The 19,729-nt window shown below is 42.2% G+C and overlaps 1 protein-coding gene across 1 annotated transcript in view; it reads right to left on the bottom strand.

Annotated features, from left to right (window-relative positions):
- Positions 1-19,729, bottom strand: part of LOC103179160 (protein Hook homolog 3-like) — an 86,155-nt gene that overhangs the window by 43,968 nt on the left and 22,458 nt on the right. Inside the window, exons 20-34 of the mRNA XM_042342022.1 lie at positions 19,590-19,616; positions 18,360-18,395; positions 18,017-18,052; positions 17,354-17,380; positions 16,966-17,001; positions 16,819-16,845; positions 15,676-15,711; positions 15,440-15,466; positions 14,867-14,902; positions 6,999-7,034; positions 4,556-4,582; positions 4,330-4,365; positions 4,079-4,111; positions 3,908-3,934; positions 3,683-3,718 (exon numbers count right to left, since the gene is read on the bottom strand). Coding sequence (XP_042197956.1) covers positions 3,683-3,718; positions 3,908-3,934; positions 4,079-4,111; positions 4,330-4,365; positions 4,556-4,582; positions 6,999-7,034; positions 14,867-14,902; positions 15,440-15,466; positions 15,676-15,711; positions 16,819-16,845; positions 16,966-17,001; positions 17,354-17,380; positions 18,017-18,052; positions 18,360-18,395; positions 19,590-19,616 — 483 coding nt within the window. The remainder of the gene's footprint in view (positions 1-3,682; positions 3,719-3,907; positions 3,935-4,078; positions 4,112-4,329; positions 4,366-4,555; positions 4,583-6,998; positions 7,035-14,866; positions 14,903-15,439; positions 15,467-15,675; positions 15,712-16,818; positions 16,846-16,965; positions 17,002-17,353; positions 17,381-18,016; positions 18,053-18,359; positions 18,396-19,589; positions 19,617-19,729) is intronic.

Genomic DNA, 19,729 nt, shown 5'->3' with positions numbered 1-19,729 from the left:
GAGACCTCCTAACCTCCTACCATCCTGCCCGCTCACTCCGCTCAGCGGGCTCCGGCCTGCTTCACGTTCCCAGCCTCATCTGCCCCACAATTGGCGAGTTGCGCTTCTGCCACTCTGCCCCACCCTCTGGAACTCCATCCTGCAAGTCCCTCTGCCTCGCCCCCTCCCTTGCCACCGTCAAGACTGATCTCCATACCCTCCACTTAGACTGTGCTTTCGATTAATCTGCTTTCCCCACTGACCTCCACCCTCCCCAATCCTGACCTGCAGCTCCAAAACACTGACTGTCCAGTGCCTTCGGATTTCCTCCCATGTGTCCTCGCATGCACTATACAAATTTAGTTGTGTTGTTGTTGTTCACACATTCCAGTTTATTACTGTTTAATATACGATTGCTCAACTTTGATCACCATTGTGTAATGAAATGCCTCTTGATATCTGCCTTAAATTGCTCTTCATACGCCTCACCTATTTTCACCAATTTTCATATTGTGAGCAACAAAACAAATAACATCCCTCCTCCCAAATCTTTAAATGAATTATATATTCTTACTTGCTGCTTTTATCTCTTCTTCACAAGTGTCTCTTTCTGATAAAGAATATTTGATGAAGCAAATTTGTTTCAATCAGTCGACAGATGGCTTCAGATTGTGTTATCGACTGCCTCTCCGAAGGAGGACAAACACAAGGAGAGGATGATCCATGAATAACCCATTTGGTGCCTTTAATGAAGGGAGTCTGATATCGAAAGAGGAACCGAGAGATTGTAATGGATATCAGTGATCAAACGTTTGACAAATCTCCTCTCTCAGATCAACTTAATTACCTTTATCTTTCTCTTCAATTGATTCTTCTGTTGAGGAAAACAACAAATAGCGGGCATTCAAATATATTATGTAATATGACTATATCATGATATAAAACGTAAACTGCACATTTTAGAAAATTCCAAAGTCTTATTTCTGGTTGTGAACCTGAATTCTATTCAATATTCTATGATATATCATGTGCACATACACAAATCTACATTTATATAATTTAGATTGCACTATTTTCTGTACCTGTAGTTTTCAAGCTTTCTTTCACTTTCTCTAAGTCTAAAACAAAAAAGATAAATTCTTCAGCTGTTTAGATCCTCCCTTGATTCTGGTGAATGCCTTGTTCCTGTTTTGTTTGGAAGGGTATAATTTTCTGCTTCTGAGTGTGAGTGTGTGTATGTTTTTCTTTTTGTCGTTGTCAATTGTTTATTCGTATCTATATCGAAGATTGAGGTTAGCAACAGTGTGAAATTGGGTTCAAGCATTTGTCAGAAACCACACCAAGGATATTATTAAAATGTTTTATTAGAAATTATAAAACCACACAAGCCTAAGCATCAAATTACACCCGACGCATTATCATTACTCATCCGCTTAAATGACAACTGAAGCACTATCTTAACAAGATACACTCAATACTAAAATTCTAAACATGTGTAAAAACAATATTATGTGATATATGAAATGTGCCTAAATAATCTCGAACTGTTTTGTGTGTATGTTGGCTGTGTGTTTTAGTAAGTAGAAGAGATACTACCGAGCAGCAGGAAATAGTAATGAAATTCTAAAGCTGGCACAAAAGTCAAACATTGTCTCTTGTGTGCTGTTGGCTGCAAATGGCTTCTTTCTGGCTGTAAACGTGTCTGGTGGTCCACTCCGGCGAGAGCTGGACGTGTTGCCTTTGGAGTCCACTCCATAGAGGTTTGTCCCTTTCCTCTGCTCAGAGGCTCCAAAAAACTTGTTTTGCTACCGATTTTTATAACCTTTTTCGCCAGCCATCCGTGTTCTAACTCTTTTTTCCCCCATGACTTCTTTCCCGCTCTGTGCACTTTCCCAGGCATTCTTTCCCTATCTTCAAGTTGTTTTTCTTGTACCAGCTGGTAGTATCTTCTGCAGGAGAACAATTGGACCCGAACTGGGAGTCGAGATTGGAAGGCAAGGTGGGAAGGAGGGAGATTGAGTGTAGGGGGCAAGGATGAGGGATTGCAGCATGGTGTTGCAGAGAATAATGGCAGGGTTGAAGGCCTCTCTACAGTGATTGTGCAGGCAAGGCCGGGTCGTGAAGCAGGCCGGAGCCCACGGAAACAGAAGCAGCGACCAGGTTGGTAGGGATTCTGGTGGTACCAGTGGTAGTGGGGATCAAGGGCATGGGACACTTAGTAGGTGAGAACCAGGATCTTGCCTGTAGCCTCTGTATGATGGAAAACCAGTGGAGACGGGCGAGGATATAATATAATAAAAATAAGGATGGGGATGATAGGGTCATAAAGCCTGGTGCTGGAGAGGAAATGGGCTACAGCGTTCTAGATGATCTGCAGCCGCTGCAGAGAGTTGTTGGGGAGGCTGACAAGCAGCTGGTTTGCATAGTCAAGCCTGAACGTTATGAAGGCATGGATGGGTGTTTTAGCGGCCGGCGGTGTGAGATGTTGCAGAGGGGTGGATGGCCGAGCGATCATGGCACGATATGGAGAAAACAAAGTTGAAGTTACACAAGTGCCAAGGTTTTGGACTGGCTCCGTGAGGTGCAGTGTGCATGCTTGGATGGTGATGGTGTCAGCGCCTGTGGTGTGGAGGAGATGACGGGAGACAATCAGGAGAGCCTCGATTTTGTTCACATCAATTGAAGAAAGTTAGCTCTCATCCCGGCCTTGATGTCTGACTGACATTCTGTTGGACAGCAGTTGTCCTGGAGTCGGGGGGAGGCAGAGAGATAGAGTTGGGTGTCATCCGCATACATGTGGAAGTTGACCCCGTGTCTGTGGATGATGTCCCCAAGAGGGAGCAGATAACAAAAGGCTGTTTCCTTACTCGCAGCTTTCAGTCTTGCTTGGCAAGAGGTTTGTTCTGCAAAGCAAACACAGATGAGAGGGAACAATTTTATTTTCATATCAATATAGTTGGATGGTAAACGCTGCACAGTCGATGGTCAATTTAGTTCAAGGTAAGAAGATTCTGCACATTACATCAGTCACTGTAAAACAGATTGTTTTGTCCAGTTTTACATCTATTCGAGAAACGAAAGGAAACAACAGCCAAGTTTCAGGGATCATGTTACATAAAGCAAATCGATGGCAATACCTTTTTCCCTTTCAGTAAGTAGCTTCTCTGTTGGGCAACACAGTAATTAACACACAGTGAACTATAACCCTCGAACGGAGAGACTGAAATAAACAATCAGTTACATACATCACTTATATCATAACTAGAATATATATTATCATAAGAAATAATCCATTTATAATATAATATTCATTCATATTTGTTCCGCACCTTTTTCTTTCAAGGTCCCATCAACCTTCTCAAATTCTAAACACAAGAAACAAAGTGTAAATGAGATGCCAGTGATTGTTAATGACAATAAGATGACTATGTTTTGAAATGTAGGTAAGTGATAGAAAAATACACATTGATGCCATGGGATTTTACCTTCCAATTGCTTCTTATTCGCCTTTCTGCTCAAATCAACAAAAATATTTGCATTATTTCTCACCAGCCTTGGTCACAAAAATGCGGATTCACAATACAACGTGTAAACATTTCCTTCCACATTGGCCAAAATATGGAATTGGCTGCAGTTATGAACAGTGTGTGCACCGCACATGTTCTTTTCTTAGCAGTTTTACACATATCCTCCACTTTCTTACCTAATTTATCCAGTGATATTTCACACGCTTTCTTTTCTGGAAATCACATGATAATTCTTTGTGTTAACAAAAAACTAGCAATCCTACAAACTGTGTAACTTTATTCTTCAAAAGTATTGCAGTATTAAATTGAACACAAACAGATCAAAATGCAATAAAAGTAATTGAAGCTAAAAGAAAATTTCTTCAAACCTATAAAATCTTGAATCTTTTATCAATACATACCGTCTTGTAACATGATCAGTTTTTTCACTGTAAACATAATTATGTACAGATGTATATGAAAGGACCTGATGTTTGATTGTTAAATTAATTCAACTCACATCAATTATGTTCTCTTGTAAAATAATCAAATATTAGTTGCCCACTGATCATAATGTAAAGCATCCAATCTACCTTCTGGTGTTAGTTTATCATAGGCTTTTTCTTCTAATGGAATAAAAAGGATCAGAATATTAGATTTGCAAAGGACCTCATCTACAAAACCAAATGTACATTGTGGTGGATTTGATAACATGGCAGAGCTCAAGAATATGTTTTCCAACACAACGATCGTTCAACGAAATATTGTTCAAGGAACTTCTGATCAAAAAGCAACAAATACATCACTTCCAACGTGTGTATAGATATGTAGACTTTATACTCACGCGCAGCTTTCAATTCTTTCTGACAATCAGCCAGTTCTGAAAAACAAAGATCAGGAGATTTTACTATATCACAATAAAATAAACACACAATAAACCTGCCAGATGTACATTGTTTACAATGCTATTGAGTTTATTTCTATTAAACTGTAACCTGAGCAAAAGGAAAAGTATCAACGAAATTCGAAATCAATCGTAATGTAACAACATCCACCTTCTCACAATCTACCTGTTTTCTTGTCGTCCCGTTCTGCTTCTGTAAATATGATCAGGTTTAAAGAATTATTGGGGAAATGCTTTTCTTCAAAACAGTCTACAAAGTTCGGGAGGTTGTGCGAATGGTGCAGTGCAGCTCAGGATGTTTCAGGTTACATTTACAATAATAATACCTCAGAGGAAACAGAAAACACAATTATCTGCCTGATTTGCCATCTGGGCATGTGCTGGGTTTTCCTACCTTAAAAGGGTTAATTATACAGAATGATCTTAAACTTTAGCAATTTAAATCTTCAGTTTGGAAAGGGAAGAACAGAATAACTTTCTTTCTGAGGAAATGTTACAATGCTTAACTTAATAAAAAGTTGTCCTTACCTAAAGCTTTCTCATCCTTATCCTCTACAAGTCAAACATAATTATTACTACAGCAATCCTTGCATTTGATTTTGTGGCTAAAGTCAAATCCTCACAAACCATTTCACATGGAATTATTCGAAATCGCAACTACAACAACAAAATTACATTTATATAGCGCCTTTCTCATTTGGAGGATGTCCCAAGGCCATGGACAGTCAGGCGTCAGGACCCGAGCGTGGGTGAGTGGTGGGGTAGGGCTAAGGGAAGGCAGAGAAGTGGGAAGGTGACCAAAGGCACGATCGAAGAGGAGGGTCTTGAGACTGGCCTTGAAGGAGGCCAGGGAGGAAGCGAGGCGAAAGGGACTGTGGGATGGAGTTCCAGAGTGCGGGGGCAGAGAGGCTGAAAGCCCGATCACCGGGTTGGGCGGTAGATATGGAGCAGCAGGTTAGAAGGGAGTCAGCAGTTCAGAGAAGCAGGAGAGGGCAAGGCCATGGATGGCCTTGAAAGTGAGGATGAGGATCTTGAATCCGATCCTCTGAAGGATGGGGAGCCAGTGGAGTCAGGGTGGGGGTGATAGGGTCACGGATCCTGATGCGCGAGAGTACAGAAGTTGCAGAATTTTGGATTATCTGCAGATTGTGAAGGGAAGAGTTGGGAAGGCTGATGAAGATGGAGTTTCCATAACTGAGCGTTGATGTGACGAATGCGTGGGTGAGAGTTTCGGCACCCTGAGGGGTGAGGCAGTGGCGGAGTCTGGCAATGTTGCGGATATAGTAGTAGGCCACCCAGGTTCCTGACTAGCTTAGTGTGCAGCCATGGAGGCCGATGCTGATAGTGCGGAGGTGCAGAATCAAGTTGCGGAGGCGCTGGCATGAGCCAATCAGGAGGCCCTCAGTCTTGCTGATGTTCAGTTGGAGAAAGTTGTCCCTCTTCCAGGACTTGATGTCGGACAGGCAGTCGATCAGGACGCCAGTAGTCCTGGAGTTGAGCGTGGAGGCAAAGTTGGGTGTCATCCGCATACATGTGGAAATTTACCCCATGCCTGCGGATGATGTCACCAAGTGGGAGCATGTAGAGAGTGAAGAGGAGGGGACCAAGGACAGAGCCCTGAGGAACACCGCATGAGATGGTGCAGGCTGGAGGAGAAGCCATTTGCAGAGGTGAAGTGGAGGCGATGTGAAAGGTAGGACCTGAACCAGTCAAGGACAGAACCTTGAAGGTAGAGGTGGGAGGAGAGGCAGTGGAGGAGGATTGAGTGGTCCACAGGATCAAAGGTGGAAGAGAGGTCGAGGAGGACGAGGTGGCAGAGGGAGCCCTGGTCACATATGGTCAGGATGTTAATTGTGACCTTGACCAGAGCAATTTCCGTGCTGTGGGCAGCAGGGAAATCCGATTGGAGGGGTTCATGGAGGGAGTGAGAGGAAAGAATGAAGCTGGGAGTCAACGGCTCTCTCAAGGACCTTGGATAGGAAGGAGAGATTTGAGATGGGCCGGTAGCTAGATAGCTGTGATGGGTCAAGGGAAGGTTTCTTCAAGATGGGGGTGATAGTGGCTGCTTTGAGGGGGTAGGAACAGTGCAAGATGACAGGGAGAGATTAATGATGTCTGCGAGTAATGAGGAAGGAGATGAAGCTGGGATTTAAGAAGAGGGGTGGGGATGGGGGTCCAGGGAGCAGGTGGTGAGTTTCATGAAGGATATGGTGGTGATGATAGAGAAGGGGGGACAGATTCAAAGGTGTGGAAGGAGGGATGGGTAGTGGTCGGAGTGTGGGGTGGGGGGATGGAGGGGGTGGAAGTTGGGATGGCAGTGGCAGCTGAGCAGATTCCCTCAATTTTGAACTCGAGGAAGTCCAGCATTTCCTCGCAGTGGGAGTCGGAGGAAAGAATTTATGAGGCGTGGCGTATAAATGATGGGCATTTAAAGTCATTGACTGCACATTAATATCCTACATCCATAAGGCCATTGAGAAATGTATCAGGATTTTTGGCCTGGCATTTGTAACAGTGGGAAAGGATTATCTCCAGGTCTCCTGGCCAACAATTATTCCATCAATATTTAGCCCTTATACATATTCCAAAAATGAAATAATTCTACTCACTGTATTTTCTCAGCTCTTCTCTACATTGTTTTAGTTCTGGAAACAAAATCGAAATTTATTCAACAACTTTTCTCTGAAACCAGTTTCAAAATACTAATTGCTTGATATTAACTTGAAACAGAAACAAATGGCCAACAAACAGAGCATCATTGACATCCCCAAACTTCAAACCTTTTTCTGCTAAAAAATGTTGTCCTTACCAAAATGTTTCTCATCATTAGCCTCTACAAGTCAAACACGGAATTCGTCAATTCTTCCGGATTAAACATTTTCATTTCAAACACTAGATGTGTCATTGAGGCACATTTCAACATTTCACAAGAAATTTCACATCGTCTGGAGACAATGTTAGAAGCACAATGAAGAATGTCCTTCACTTTGAAGAATGACATCTCCTCCCTTATCTCCTCCCTCAACCTCTCCCTCCACATCCACTCCACACCACACCAACGTGCACCTGGTGATCACTCGTGGCCTCACCATCTCGGACCTCACCATCATCAACAAAGCAATCTCGGACCAAACTTCATATCCCTCAACTCCTCGTTGCCTCTCCCAACCAGTACCCAAACCATCTCCATCTCCTACCGCCCCTGGGAAAATATCCCCCCCCCACTATCTCGGCTGCCTTGGAGTTATCTGAACTCCTTCCCTTGTTGGCTTCTCCCGCAAAGACCTATCTTCCTCAGTTACTCTACTCCACAGCTCCCTCTCCTCCACTCTCGATTCCTTTGCTGCCCTCAGTTCCTGCTCATGAAAGTCACCATGTTACACCAGCCACCTCCGTTCTCTTGAATCACATGTGCTGGCTGCTGAATGCATCTGGCTTAAATCGAACTTAACGATCCATCGGCAGATCTGGCTGGCTCGTCTTCGCAATCACCAAAGGTCTCATCCGCCCACCCTCTCATGCCTCGCCCCTCCCCGCATCCAATGCCAACTGTGAGCCAATGCTGGCTTTCCTCAAATCCAAAGTCGTGGGGATCCACTCAGCTGCCTCTGCCCTTCCATCTACTAGGCCCTCCCCATCTCCCTTTCTCACACCTGTGCCTACCCAACACTCCCTCCACATCTTAAAACCTGTCTCCCCCTCCTCTCTCATCACCACTATAACCCACATGAAACTGACCAACTGATACCTCGAACCCATCCTTAACCCTCTCCTTACCTACCAGCTCCACCTCCTAGCCTCTCTTCTCAAAGACATCATAAACCTCTCCCTGTTCACTCTACCATACCACCCCTTTAAAAGCAGACATCAACACTCCTATCCTTAAAAAATCCTCCCTGGACCCATCCTGCTCTCAAACTACGGCCCCATCCACAACCTCCCTTTCCTCTCCAAGGTCCTGGAATGAGTCATTGATTCCCAGCTTTGCTCCTTCCTCTCCTGCCAATCCCTTCACGTTGCCCTCCAATCGGGTTGTTATGCCACCCACAGCACAGAAACTTCCCTGGTCAAAGTGACAAATGACATTCTGTCCATCTGCGACCAGGGCTGTCTCTGCCTCCTCATCCTCCTTGACCTCTCTGCTGCCTACAACACTATTGACCAATCTATCCTCATCCATCACCTCTCGTCTCACCTCAACCTTCACGGTTCTGCCCTTGAATGGTGCAGTTTGGTATTATGTGCTGGGCGCTGCACTTGGGAAAGGATAGACTCGACTCACAACAAGGATGTTGACATGACCCATTTCACAAGGCTTTCTGGACATCAGTCTCACCTGCCAGGACTGTGAGCTTTTTACACTCTTCTATTTCTGAAAAGCAAACAAAATATTTATGAGGTATTTTTATTTCAACAGTGAATGATTCTCTTGCTTGGGGAGAACCAAACTCCAACCTACGGCTGCCGTTTCCTTTCCAACACAGTAAGACGAACACATCACATTCACAAGAATCATCAACACATGAAATCCCAATGCACACACACGATGAAAGAGGTTGAGGTTACATAACAAATATCCACACATCAATAACTGTATAAACTGAGGCGTAATCAATGTTTCTCATATTGCGTTTAAACCTCTTCTTGTTTTCCCCACAACCATCAGAACATAAAATATTTCAATAGAAATGATATCTTTGCAGCAAAAGATGCAGAAGCTCAGTCACAGATATGACTCATGAATTTCATATCAACTTTCAAATCATTTCAGTATTTACCTTTTTCTATGTCTTTAATCTCCGCTTCTAGAAAAATAATAGTGGTTAAACACGTTAGTTATTGAATGCTCCTTCATTAGCAACACAGCAACCTGTAAAGGCAGCACTTTGGGACGTCCTCCCGACATGAAAGGACATCTGTGAATGTAATTTTGTTGTTGTTGTTGTTGTGTGATATTAAGTGTTGTTGATGAAATACCACGACAGATGTTAACCGTTAACAATTACAACATCAATTTACAACTGACAATCGTTTAGTTCAAAACATGCAATTATCTGAGTAATCCATGGTCTATACAAGTGATTTCCTCAATATTTCCAACCAACTACTAATACAGATTTACCAGTAAGTTAAACACCCTGAAATCTCAGTGAAAACAAAAGCAGAATAACCTACACAAAAGAATGTTATAACCAACCAAACATCTCATCACAATACTTAAACAAATAAAAAAGTATTCTTACTTAGGGCAGAGATTTTTGCTTTAAGATCATCCTCTTCTGATAAAATTGACAAGAAATCTATGAATATTTTTCTCTTTCTCTTTGACAGTGCCTTCAGCTCCCCTCTTGACTCTCTTCCCCCTCCTCGCTCCCTCCCTTCCTCCCTCACCCTGACCATTTCCCCCCTCCTTGCTCCCTCCCTTCCCTCCCCTCACCCTGACCATTTCCCCCTCCTCGCTCCCTCCCTTCCCTCCCCTCACCCTGACCATTTCCCCCCAATGCTCGGGTCATGACCCAACTGTGCAGCGCCTTGGGACGTCCTCCTGACGTGAAAGGCGCTTTATAAATGGAATCTTGTTGTTGTTGTTGTTGTTGTATGAAGCATTTGTGTCATTCAGTCACTGCTGTTTTGCAACGTCCAATATTTTGCATTTCCACAGTCAGCTCCAAACCCAGGAGAAGAGCATCACAACACACACAGAAATGGGAACCCAAATAAATGTATGTTGAATGGAACTGAAATGTACCCTGGAGGTGGGAAATAACTGACCAATATAGTAAAACTTTCAAACTGGCAAATAACTACCTTTCTTCTTTACATCCACCGGTTTCTTTTCCTCTCTTGGTTTGGCTTCATCTGCTTGGTCTGGTTCTTTTCCTTCTTCTGTTGGAGTCAGATTTCTCAATATGATGAACATTTTTAAATTATTTTGTTCAGCATCAAAATGTAAAGTGTGTACTAAATGGCCAACAACAACTAAATTTCATTTGTAAAGCACCTTTCACATCGGGAGGATGTCCCAAGGAGTTGGACATGGAATGTTTTGGACCCAAATTCAGAGTGGAGATCGGGGAGGTTCAAAGGCAGGGTGGGCACGAAGGTGATTGAAGGGAGGGGGCAAGGAAGAGGGACTGCAGCATGGAGCTCCAGACGGTGAGGGCAGGGTTGAAGGCCTCCATCAGTGGTGGGGCTGGCGAGGTGTGGGAAGAGAAGCAGGCCGGATCACGCTGAGCAGAGGGAGTAAGCAGGTAGGTAGAGGTTCTGGAAGTCCAGAGGTAAGAGGGGAGCAAAGCCATGGAGGAGATTGAAGATGAGGACCAACATCTTGAACTGTCTGCTGTGTTATAAGAAGCCAGTGGAGTTGGGCAAAGTTGGGGTTTTGCAGAGAGATCTTGGGGAGGCTGACAAGCAGTGTGGATATTATCAATGCATGGATGAGGGTTGTGGCGGCCAAAGGTGTGAGACGGTAGTGGAGTCGGGCGATGTTGCAGAGGTAGGGAAGGCCGAACATGGCACAGATGTGGGGAAGAAAGAATAGTTGAATTTCAAACAAGATGCCAAGATTTCAGACTGCCTCAGTGAGGAGCAGTGTGCAAATTTGGATAGCGATGGTGTCAGTGCCTGTGGTGTGGAGGACATGAAGGGAGTCAATCAGGAGAGCCTCGGTTTTGTTGACTTCCAACGAAGAAAGTTAGCTCTCATCCAGCCCTTGATGTCTGACAGACATTCTGTTGGACAGCAGTTGTCCTGGAGTCGGGGGGGAGGCAGAGAGATAGAGTCGAGTGTCATCCACATACATGTGGAAGTTGACCCCGTGTCTTTGGATGATGTCCCCAAGAGGGAGCAGATAAGAAAAGGCTGTTTTCTTACTCGCAGCTTTCAGTCTTGCTTGGCAAGAGGTTTGTTCTGCAAAGCAAACACAGATGAGAGGAAATAATTTAATTTTCATATGAACATAGTTTATATTTCGAGAAACAAAAGGAAACAACAGCCAAGTTTCAGGGATCAGTTACATAAAGCAAATCGATGGCAATACCTTTTTCTCCTTCAATAAGTAGCTTCTCTGTTGGGCAACACAGTAATTAACACACAGTGAACTATAACCCTTGAACGGAGACTGAAATAAACATTACTTATATCATAACTAGAATTAATTTATATATAACATGCAAATAAACAGTTCACTTTATTTTAAAAGAGAAAATCAATTCATGTTTGTTCCGCACCTTTTTCTTTCAAGGTCCCATCAACCTTCTCAAATTCTAAACACAAGAAACAAAGTGTAAATGAGATGCCAGTGATTGTTAATGACAATAAGATGACTATGTTTTGAAATGTAGGTAAGTGATAGAAAAATACACATTGATGCCATGGGATTTTACCTTCCAATTGCTTCTTATTCGCCTTTTCTGCTCAAATCAACAAAAATATTTGCATTATTTCTCACCAGCCTTGGTCACAAAAATGCGGATTCACAAAACAACGTTTCCTTCCACATCGGCCAAAATATGGAATTGGCTGCAGTTATGAACAGTGTGTGCACCGCACATGTTCTTTTCTTAGCAGTTTTACACATATCCTCCACATTCTTACCTAATTTATCCAGTGATATTTCACACGCTTTCTTTTCTGGAAATCACATTATAATTCTTTTGTTAACAACAAACTACAGCAGCCTTACAACCTGTAAAACTTCATTCTTTCAAAATATTGCAGTATTAAATTGAAAACAAATAGATTAAAATGCAATAAAAGCAGTAATAAAAGCTAAAAGAAAATTTCTTCAAACATATGAAATCTTGAATCTTTTCTCAATACATACCGTCTTGTAACATGATCAGTTTTTTCACTGTAAAAATGATTAGGTACAAATGTATATGAAAGAACCTTATGTTTGATTGTGGAATTAATTCAACTCACATCAGTTATATTCATTTATAAGAGAACCAAATATTAGTTGCCCACAGATCGTAATGTAAAGCATCCAATCTACCTTCTGGTGTTAGTTTATCATAGGCTTTTTCTTCTATTGAAATAAAAAGGATCAGAATATTAGATTTGCAAAGGGCCTGAGCTACAAAACCAAATGTACATTGTGGTGGATTTGATAACATGGCAGAGCTCAAGAATATGTTTTCCAACACAACGATCGTTCAACGAAATACGACACATTGTTCAAGGAACTTCTGACAAAAAGGGCAACAAATACATCACATCCAACGTGTGTATAGATATGTAGACTTTATACTCACGCGCAGCTTTCAATTCTTTCTGACAATCAGCCAGTTCTGAAAAACAAAGATCAGGAGAATTTACTATATCACAATAAAATAGTAACACAATAATGGCCACACAATAAACATGAGAGATGGACAATTGTTTACAACATATTCAGTTTATTTCTATTAAACTGTAACCTGAGAAAAAAGAAAAACATCAGTGAAATTTGAAATCAATCGTAATGTAACAACATCCACCTTCTCACAATCTACCTGTTTTCTTGTCGTCCCGTTCTGCTTCTGTAAATATGATCAGGTTTAAAGAATTATTGGTGAAATGCTTTTCTTCAAAACAGTCTACAAAGTTCGGGAGGTTGTGCGAATGGTGTAGAATAGTGAACGGTGTTGTGCAGCTCAGAACAAAACACAAATTACTGCAGATGCTGAAGTCTGAAACAAAAACAGAGAGAGCTGGGAAAACTCAGCAGGTCAGGCAGTATCTATGGAGAAAGGAAAGTGAGTTAATGTTTTGGATCCACAACACTTTGAAGGGTCGTGGATCCAAAACATTGATGACTTTCCTTTCTCCATAGGTGCTACCTGACCTGCTGAGTTTTCCCAGCTCTCTCTGTTTTAGTGCAGCTCAGGATGTTTCAAGTTACATTTACAATAATAATACGTCAGAAAGAACAGAAAACACAATTATCTGCCTGATTTGCCATCTGGGCATGTGGTGGGTTTTCCTACTTTAAAAGTGGTTCATTATACAGACTGATAAGCATCTTTAACATTCAGTATGGAAAGTGAAGAACAGAACAACTTTCTTTCTGAGTAAATACTTCATTGCAGTCTTAACTTAATAAAATGTCGCCCTTACCTAAAGCTTTATCATCATTATCCTCTGCAAATTTCATTCTTACTGCATCAATCCTTGCATTTGTTTTAGTGCCTAAAGTCAAACCCTCTCAAAGCATTTCATATGGAATTATTCTGAATCATAAATAAAGGGCATAAATAAAGACATGGACTGCACATTAGCATCTTACATCCAGAAGGCCATTGAGAACTATATTGAGGATTTCTGGCCTTTATTTGTCACAGTGGGAAAGAATTATCTCCAGGGCTCCTGGCCAACAATGTTCACAATTATTTCATAGATATTTAGCCCTGATACAAACTTCAAAAATCATAGAATCATAGAATCGTCCAGTACAAAAAGAGCCATTCGGCCCATAGAGTCTGTGCCGGCTCTTTGAAAAGAGATGATGTCAACCACTCCGGCCTTGGTCCTACCTGCAAACCGTCTTCAACACCATCAGTGTTTAAAAGTGAATCGATCGCCTTCACCGCTTTTCACAATGGTTCCTTCAAACAACACTGCGTATAATTTTACACAATCTTCACTCATTTCTAAAGCAAATCCTCTCAGCATTTCAATGAATTATTCTGAACAAATAATGCATAGCATGAATTAATCATCTAGCATTGAATATGGTTTGCTCATGCCAGTGGATTATCTCAGGTCTCTGCAACAATATTTTTATCAGATATTACCTTACAGCTCCAAAATGAAATACTACATGATTCTACTCCTCGACATTTTTATTCTGAATCTGTATCAACATCTTTTCTCTGAAACCAGTTTTAAAATACTAATTGTTTGATATTAACTTGAAACAGAAACAAATGGCCAACAAACAGAGCATCATTGACATCCCCAAACTTCAAACCTTTTTCTGCTTCTTTTAGATCTGTCTGACATTTGGTTACTTCTGGAAACCAAAACAATGAACGGGTTAAACATTTTCATTTCAAGCCATAGATGGTCCATTTGGGAATCAGAGGCACATTTCAACATTTCACAAGAAACAAAAGATTCGTCTGGAGACAATGTTAGAAGCAAAATGAAGAATGCCCTTCACTTTGAAGAATGCCGTCTCCTCCCTTATCTCCTCCCTCAACCTCTCTCTCCACATCCACTCCTCACCTACTTCACGGTCACCCCTCAACCTGGTGATCACTTAGGGCCTCACTGTCTCGGACCTCACCATCATCAACTAAGTGATCGCGAACATCATTCATCTCCTTCAACTACTCAATGCCTCTCCCAATGGCACCCATCCCACCACCAGCTCCTACCGCCCCTCGGAAAAGATCTACCCCTCCATCTCGGCTACATTGGAGTCTTCTAAACTGCTTGAGTGAGCAAATCAAATCCCTCCTCCCATATGTTTAAATAACTTCTTTATTCTCACTTGCTGTTTTTATGTCTTCTTCACAAGTGTCTCTATCTGAAAAAGAACATTTGATTAAGCAAATTTGTTTCTATCAGTCGACAGGTGGCTTCAGATTGTGTTATCGTTCTACTCCAAGACAATCTTTCAGGTTTGACCCTTCACGTCCCCTGCCTCGCTCGCTCCACTATTGGCGGTCGGGCCTTTGCCACTCTGCCCAACCCTCTGGAACTCCATACCGTTGTCCCTCCGCCTCGACCCCTCCCTTGTCACCTTCAAGACCCATCTCAATCCTGCTTTTGATCTCCTGCTCCCCCCCTGCCCTCCACACTCCCGACCATGAACCCCAGCTCGGGTCAAAAATTCTGTCTGTCCAGCGTTTTGGGAAAACGATATACAAATGTGATTTTGCTGTTGTTTGTTAACCTCTACCTCTCTGAAGGAGGACAAACACAAGGAGAGGATGATCCACAAACAACCCATTCGCTGCCTTTAATGAAGGGAGTCTGATATCAAGAGAGGAACCGAGAGATTGTAATGGATATCAGTGATCAATTGTTTGACAAATCTCCTCTCTCAGATCAATGTCGTTACCTTCATCATTCTTTTCAATTGATTCCTCTGTTGAGGAAAGCAAGAATTAGCGGGCATTCAAATATATTGCGTAATATGATTATATCATGATATTAATACGTTATCTGCACATTTTATCAAATCCAAATGTCTTATTTCTGGTTGTGAGACTGAATTACATCTAATATTCTATGATATACCACGTGCATATACATAAATCTATATTGATATAATTTAAAACACATTATTTTCTGTACCTGTAGTTTTCAAACTTTCTTTCGCTTTCTCTAAATCTAAAACAAGAAACATAAAATCTTCAGCTCAGTGCCACCTGTTTAGATGCTCCCTTGATACTGGTGAATGCCTGGTTCCTGATTTGCTTGGGAAGGTGTGATTTGCTTCCTCTGAGTGTTTGCGTTCACGTGTATGTTTGTCTACATGTCATTATCGACTGTTTATTTGTATCTGTATCTGACATTAAAGTTAGCAACAGATTGAGCGAAATCATGATGTTCAAAAGACGTTTGCTGTATCAGATACCAATTAATCAAGAAAACCATTTCCAGTATTTAAACCTGGAAAATAAAAACCTAAATGGAGCAAAGGGACCTGGGGCTACACACAGACACAATTCACTAAAAGTAGCAAACCACGTTAATAAGGCCATAAAAAAGGCAAACCAGGCATTGGGGTTCATTTCTAGAGGGATAGAATGGAAACCAGGGAAGTTATGGGAACCATCTGCAGAACCTTGGTTAGACCACACTTAGAATACTCGGTGCAGTTCTGCTCCACACATTATAGAAGGGATGTCGAGGCACTGGGGAGGGTGAGAAGGAGATTCACAAGGATGATCCCAGACCTGAGAGGTTATACTATGAGGAAAGACTGAACATTCTTGGACTCGTTTCTCTTGAAAAGAGGACGGTAAGGGGTGACCTGATAGAGGTCTTTAAAATGAAGAAAGGTTGTGATAGGATAGACATAGGGAAGATGTTTCCACTTGAGGAAGAGATCAAAACCAGGGGATATCAATATAAAATAGTCACAAATAGATCAAATAGCAGAGGTAGAAGAAATTTCTTCACACAGAGAGTAGTGGGAATGTGGAAATCGTTACCACAAGGAGTTGTTGAGGCAAATAGCATAGAATTATTTAAGGGAAAGCTCGAGAGGTACATGAGGGAGAAAGGAATAGAAGGTTACGCTTGAAGGTTTAGTTGAGGAAGGGCAGGAGGAGGCTCATGTGGAACATATAAACACCGGCATAGACCAGCTGAGCCGAATGGCTGTTCCTGTGCTGTATATTCTAATATATGTCAGACAGATCAAAAATGTATTGCTGACAAAAGGAATAATAGCATTTACACTGTGATGTGTAACAGTATATGAACATTTACCCGCAGTTTGTTTAATTTTAAGATCCTCTGTAAGCAAAAAACAATTATTGAGATTCACACTTAAGTATTATTTCCTATCGATATGAATTGTATAATCAGCAGAAAAAATATCATTTGATTATTTAAACTCAGAAACCTCTTCCCTACCTGCTTCCTTTAGTTTCGTTTTACACTCTTCCAGTTCTGAAAAACATAGTGATTTTTTTGTTACATAAACAATAGTGTCATGAATTCGTGGACAACTCTTCTCCCACTGTATTAGTATTTCAGATAGAAACTCACAACCGTCATCACAACATGAAGCCACTGACACCCCGACCCCAACACAAACAATGACACATTTGAGCACAACAACCCAGTGTGATCTAACTGATTCCTCGCAAACTGATGTATCTGAGGATATATGTGAGGAGAGACGCTGTGAAACAAGAACTGATCAGAGCACAACCGTAATCGTGTCTTCTCACAAGAAAAATATTCAGGTCAAAGCAACAGAAGCCAAAGAATGTGATGTTGATCAAATTTTAAAGCTCACCTGTCCCTGCACTTTCTGTTTTTAATTCTATTTTTGAAAAGCCATAAAATTAGTTTAGATTGAGGAATTTCTCCAATGGGAAATGTACAACAAGAACAAAATTACCCCATGTCTGGGATGATGTCACCGAGGGGGAGCACATAGAGGGTGAAGAGGAGGGGACTGAGGATAGAGCCCTGAGGGATACCACAGTGCGGGAGCCGGAGGAAAAGCCGTTTGTGGAAACAAAATGAAGACGGTGGAAGAGGTACGACCTAAACCACTCAAGGACAGGGCCTTGAAGGTTGAGGTGGGATGACAAGTGGTTGAGGAGGATTGCGTGGTCGACCGTATCCAATGCTGCCGATAGGTCGAGGAGGACGAGGAGGCAGAGGGAGCCCTGGTCGCAGATGGTCAAGATGTCATTGGTGACCTTGACCAGGGCGGTTTCAGTGCTATGGGCAGCACGGAAACCCGACTGAAGGGGTTCGAGTAATGCATGGGTGGAGAGGGAAGAGCGCAGATGGGAGGTGACAACTCTTTCAAGGACCTTGGACAGGAAGGGCAGGTTGGAGATGGGCCGGTAGTTTGATAGCTGCAACGCATCAAGGGAGGGTTTTTTCAAAGTGGGAGTGATGGTGGCAGTTTTTAGGGGTTTATTTAACACAAATAATCTGGGCTTACTTGCTGTGTCCTCGTCCTCTGCAACAACCTCTTGCTCTAAAGCCCAAGCAAAGAATCCATTAAGCACTGCGTGAGAATACACTCATTGCCTGTTGCTGACTTTGCCGCCTTGAGCCGGGCAGCCAGAAAAGAAGCCGAGAGAAACAGAACCACCAAGTGACGACCTCATGTAACTAATAATACAAGAGAACACAGTGAGGAAAGGTGAAAGGGTGAGAAGTTAAGAAGTGTTTGCAGTTTGGTATTATGTGCTGGGCGCTGCACTTGGGAAAGGATAGACTCGACTCACAACAAGGATGTTGACATGACCCATTTCACAAGGCTTTCTGGACATCAGTCTCACCTGCCAGGACTGTGAGCTTTTTACACTCTTCTATTTCTGAAAAGCAAACAAAATATTTATGAGGTATTTTTATTTCAACAGTGAATGATTCTCTTGCTTGGGGAGAACCAAACTCCAACCTACGGCTGCCGTTTCCTTTCCAACACAGTAAGAGGAACACATCACATTCACAAGAATCATCAACACTTGAAATCCCAATGCACACTGTTGGAATGTATATATGTATTATATACAACCAGAAGGAGTTGTATGCTCTGATTGGCCTCCTCTTTTTGTTAGTTTTAGATAAGAAAGTGTTCTGATTAAGCACGTAGAATAGTGAAAAACAAGCCCAAATAAGGCAGACTGAAACTGCAGGAGACAAAAAAAGAAACAAAAAGAAACAATAGGTATATAAGCTTGGGCTAAGGGGTGGTCTTTAGAGATCTCTCCAGGGCAGACTTGGTTCGTGGAACAGAAGGACCAGTTGTATTGCTCTGTTATTTTTTTTATATAGAGACGGAGGGTGCGAAACTTAAATTGGGGCAAAAGGATAAAAAGGTGTTCAAATATTGCATGTGGAAGATAGTCGAGAAGGAGTTGTCCGACAGGGAGTCAGTCAAGAAGTTGAGTGGTGAGTGTAAAGAGGGGGCAGCAGCGCTGGACACGCTGACTGCCGAAAGAGAAAAGGAGAGAGTGGAGCGGGAGATAGAAAGGAAACTTTTAACTGCCGACAGGGAGAAGGGGAAGATGGAATGGGAACTGGAATGGAAAACTCAGCGGACAAATGAGCGCTTCCTAGAAAGTGAGTGTAATAGGAAGAAGATTAATAGCGACATTGGGATTCAGCACATCGCTGATCTGATACAGTGCAAGGCCGAGAAAAAGCAGTTAGAAGAGGAGGTTGGTAGTCTGACAGTGCATACTAGGGACCTGGAGGTTGCCCTCAAGTATAAAATGGGAATGACGGTAAGTCATGACCACGCTGCATGCGAAAGGAGGATTCGGGAGATGGAGGAAAAATTGGGAGTACAGAGGGCAGTGATATTGGTCTGTACAGGGAGTAAGGTGACTAACTCCGGGAACGGGATAGACTGGGGAAGTCTGGAGGAGGAAGCCGCACGATACCATGATAGTGAAAACGAGAATGAGTTGAGGTTACATAACAAATATCCACAGATCAATAAAGCTCATACTAATAGATATGAGTCATGAATTTGATATAAACTTTTAAATCGTTTCAATAGTTACCTTTTTCTATGTCTTTAATCTCCGCTTCTAGAAAAATAATAGTGGTTAAACACATTAGTTTTGAATGCTCCTTCATTAGCAACACAGCAACCTGTAAAGGTGGGATATTATGTGTGTGATGAGGTTCTGCAATAGATGCC

The sequence above is a fragment of the Callorhinchus milii genome, unplaced genomic scaffold (genome assembly GCF_018977255.1).
Source record: "Callorhinchus milii isolate IMCB2004 unplaced genomic scaffold, IMCB_Cmil_1.0 Scaffold19, whole genome shotgun sequence".
Classification (NCBI taxonomy): domain Eukaryota; kingdom Metazoa; phylum Chordata; class Chondrichthyes; order Chimaeriformes; family Callorhinchidae; genus Callorhinchus; species Callorhinchus milii.
The sequence above is the reverse complement of the archived record's forward strand: the minus strand, read 5'-3'. Positions and strand labels throughout refer to the sequence as shown.